Raw genomic sequence first — 3,465 nt, 5'->3', positions numbered from 1 at the left:
ACGGGTCACAGTGTATGTCAAGCTATACCCTCAAGGTTGATGAAAACAGTGCACGGGGCTTAGCGCTGAAAGAGATAAAGAAGAGAATGAAGAGCGTCAGTAGCTGGAAGATGATATTTGTAAGCATATGAAATTAAGTGTGTGCTACGATCAAACTCCAAATAGAGGCTATAGTCATTCTGAGTAACCGCCCGGAGCAGTAGGTGAATAGTGTGTGTGTGTGTGTGAGTGAGAGAGAGAGAGAGAGAGAGAGATCAGGCGTTTCTTCTGCGCATCATCTCAAGTCAAGCGGAAAGGCTGTGAAATTTGCATGCTCACGATCAGAGTCACTCTGCACAGTGTGTTCAACCACCACGCATTCACATGCCCAAACAGGAAACGGAAATCCATGAGCAGTTACAACGTACATTGCCTCTAAAAAATCTTATTTAGTTCTGCCCCAGAAAACCATACTTAGCAGACGAACGAGAAAGATAAAGAATTGGACAACGAGAGACAAAAGCAACAAGTTCATTACTATTAAAAAATGGCCAGCTTTCCAGCTCCAGTGAGGGGGCAATACTTTAACTGCTCATGCAAAAATGTGTCATGTACAGCATGAGACCGCATCCTACTAACACCACATCAAACTGTAGCAGCCGATCCAAATGTACACACTACATGAACTACTTTCTAAAAGGAACCGGACTAATCTCTGTGTTAACAGACATAACTATAGCCTAACTATAGACTAGTCTGACTTGGAAATATCTGTCTCTGTTCAGAGAGAGATTAGTTGACTAATCAGAGTTAAGTGGAGTAATCTGTCTGTTCAGAGAGGTCTGTTCAGAGAGAGAGAGAGAGAGAGAGAGAGAGAAATCTGCATGGTTATTGTCGCTGTGCTTGGGAGGCGCCTTGCGTTTGTCTAGTGCGGGCGAAGTAAGCATCCGACAAATCTGCCGCGATAAGCTCTGCGTCTGTGGTTGCCCCCAGAATGCCCTTGTTGCACAGGCCTGCCACATAGAGCCCGTTCTTCCCTTTCCAGTTGTCTGGACACGGCATCTTCGGCAAGCTGTCCGTCCCAAAGAATCGCTCCTTATCCTGTTAATCACAATAAATTAAGCAAACGTCAATACACTTATTTCGTAAGTGATATCTTCAATGCATAATTATCCAAATATATTTCCCTCAAAATGCATAATTATCCAAGTGATTTCCGCTTTATAATTTGACACCCTTAATAGCTGGCCAGTCTCCCTAAACGGCAAACTTCTTTACAAAATTATCCCTAGATTTCCAAAATAGCAAAAAAGGAGCTCCTCTAATTGTAATCCAGACTACATAATTAACGGCAGAATTCTCCAGAAAAGGCGCAAATTGTCTCTATCCCAATCCATGAGTGTCTCCAGTTTCTTACCTTAAGCCAGTGTAGGACATTGCTTTCGTATCCAGTCGCAAAGATCAGTGCGTCGAAGCTCTCGCTGGTACCGTCTGCATATCGGACTCCTTTCTCGATGATACATTCCACAGCATGTTTCACCTGATAAAATTAACGAAGTTGATTAGGCTTGGCTAAAACCATCTAATGCAACAACACCTGCTCATTGTAAAAATTAATGCGGGGCTAATTAGTGAGATTTAAGACCAGGAAAAGCTATTAAACGTATTAAGAAAAACTGATGTGGAGTTACCTCGATGTCTCCAGACTGAATCCTTGCCAGTGTACCGACGTCCAGAACGGGAGTTTTTCCCATCTTGCTCTTCAGTTCGAGAGGCCCAGCCTTGGGCCTTTCAATACCGAGAGCCGCAGTGTCTCCTAGAACCAAACGGCTGTAAGAGATCAGGATACCATCCACCAGCCACACCGGGAAAGACTTCATCAGGCGCATCGCTACAGAGAAAGTTGATTTTCCGAACACTTCACGCGGAAGAATATGTACCTGCAAAGCATACCGGGAAAAAACGTAGATCTGTTAAGAAACGGGATATTGTAGACAATCTACAGGTTCGCATACAAATAATTAGATCTAAATTGTTTGTGAGCATCTCTCTTGCAAACAGGTTTTCACGAAGACGTTGATTCTAGGGCTCAACCGAATCTTTTGCAATCGATTCTGAAAATTTCTAGGAACGTGCACAGTTTTCTCTCTCGAAATTAAACTTAGGCGATTTAGAGCTAAAGGTGTGAAGAACTCACGGGGCTTCTCACAACGATACTTGTTCTTGCACCGCTGTTCGCTAAGTCCAGGGCGATCTCCATTCCCGAATTGCCAGAACCAATGACAAGAACTTTCTTGCCTGCGTAGCTCTCTCCGTTCCTGTACTGGCTAGAGTGAATAAAACTGCCTTTGAAATCTCTCATGCCTGGGATGTTCGGCATCACCAATTCTGCATTCTCGCCTGTGGCCACCACGAGCCATCTCCCAACGTGTCTGACATGGCGCCGGGGGCCCTCTGCAAAAGGGCCGACCACCGTCGTCTGAACATGCCATGTCTCAGACGATTCATCGTAGCTTGCAGACTGCACAGTTGAGTTAAAGCGAGGCTGCAGATCGAACTTGGAAGCGTATTCTTCCAGATAATCGATGAACTGCTTTCTTGTGACAAAGGTTGGGAAGGACTCCGGGAAGGGAAATAACGGAAGCTTGCAATACTCCTTGTCTATGTGCATTTTTAGGCGGTCATACGTTTTCTCTTTCCACAGCGAGGCAATGCATCCAGAGCGCTCCAGGATCACACAGGGGACTCCCCGAACCTGCAAGCAAGCGGCGGTAGCCAGGCCGGAAGGCCCTGCTCCGACAATTATTACTCTGTCAGCGGGGTCATCTGCCTGACTTTCTGCCCATCGTGAAGGGATGAAGGCTGGCATGGTTTCTGAATAAAAGATTTACAGAAGCTATGGCTATAAAATCAGAAAGAGGGGATGTCCGGAAAGCAAGAGAAAAAGAAAAACTTAGCTAAAAGCGCATGAACGCTTGCAGAAGAGGGGAAACTGATTGAAGGGAGGGGTATAAGCTATGACGACAGAGGTCGAGGGAGCTGCATGCGAAGAACTCTGTGCGCAGGGAGAGTAATAGGCTAGCTGGAGGCAATGCAGGCAGCTGATTAAGGCAAAGGGGAAAGGGAAGGAGGAGGAGCAGAGGAGGAGGATATGGCGGGTAGAAAAGCAAAAAGCTGGGGTGGCTATGGCGAGAGAAAAGCTTTGAAGTCTCCAAACTGTAGGGGGAAACAGCAGCTAGAAGATGACATACTAAGGATGCGCCCCGTATTAATATAGCATCTGTTAATCTACCGGCAATGGTCCGTCAGGCAAGTCTCCGCCAGGTGTCAAGCAAGCTAGTGGTGCTCCGATATATAAATCTGTTTTGTTTTGCCATTTTCGAGAGTTTTAAAAATTCGGGCAATTAAAAAAAATAGTGGCACTCTGTGGGCCTAAAACATTCTCGAATTGCCAAATTCGAAGCCAACAGCAGGCCGCCAGATTTA

The 3,465-nt window shown here is 45.7% G+C and overlaps 1 protein-coding gene across 1 annotated transcript; it reads right to left on the bottom strand.

The window, feature by feature from the left end:
• Positions 1-535: 535 nt before the first annotated feature.
• LOC147637522 (putative indole-3-pyruvate monooxygenase YUCCA9) lies at positions 536-3,194 on the bottom strand. Its single transcript, XM_086798902.1, has 4 exons — positions 2,177-3,194; positions 1,671-1,919; positions 1,397-1,519; positions 536-1,080 (listed from the first exon to the last, which is right to left on the bottom strand). Exons 1-4 carry the CDS (start codon positions 2,846-2,848, stop codon positions 868-870), a joined length of 1,257 nt encoding a protein of 418 aa, XP_086655028.1. The 5' UTR covers positions 2,849-3,194; the 3' UTR covers positions 536-867.
• Positions 3,195-3,465: the final 271 nt, after the last annotated feature.

Source organism: Cibotium barometz, chromosome 6 (assembly GCF_041138505.1).
Source record: "Cibotium barometz isolate CiBa-2024 chromosome 6, ASM4113850v1, whole genome shotgun sequence".
In the NCBI taxonomy this organism is placed as follows: Eukaryota; Viridiplantae; Streptophyta; class Polypodiopsida; order Cyatheales; family Cibotiaceae; genus Cibotium; species Cibotium barometz.
The sequence above is the reverse complement of the archived record's forward strand: the minus strand, read 5'-3'. Positions and strand labels throughout refer to the sequence as shown.

Coding starts and splice junctions, on each gene's coding strand:
- LOC147637522 (XM_086798902.1), bottom strand. CDS start 2,848: ATGCCAGCCTTCATCCCTTCACGATGGGCAGAAAGTCAGGCAGATGAC. Junction 1,520..1,670: donor TTCAGTCTGGAGACATCGAG/GTAACTCCACAT, acceptor TAATTTTATCAG/GTGAAACATGCTGTGGAATG. Junction 1,081..1,396: donor ATGTCCTACACTGGCTTAAG/GTAAGAAACTGG, acceptor TGTGATTAACAG/GATAAGGAGCGATTCTTTGG.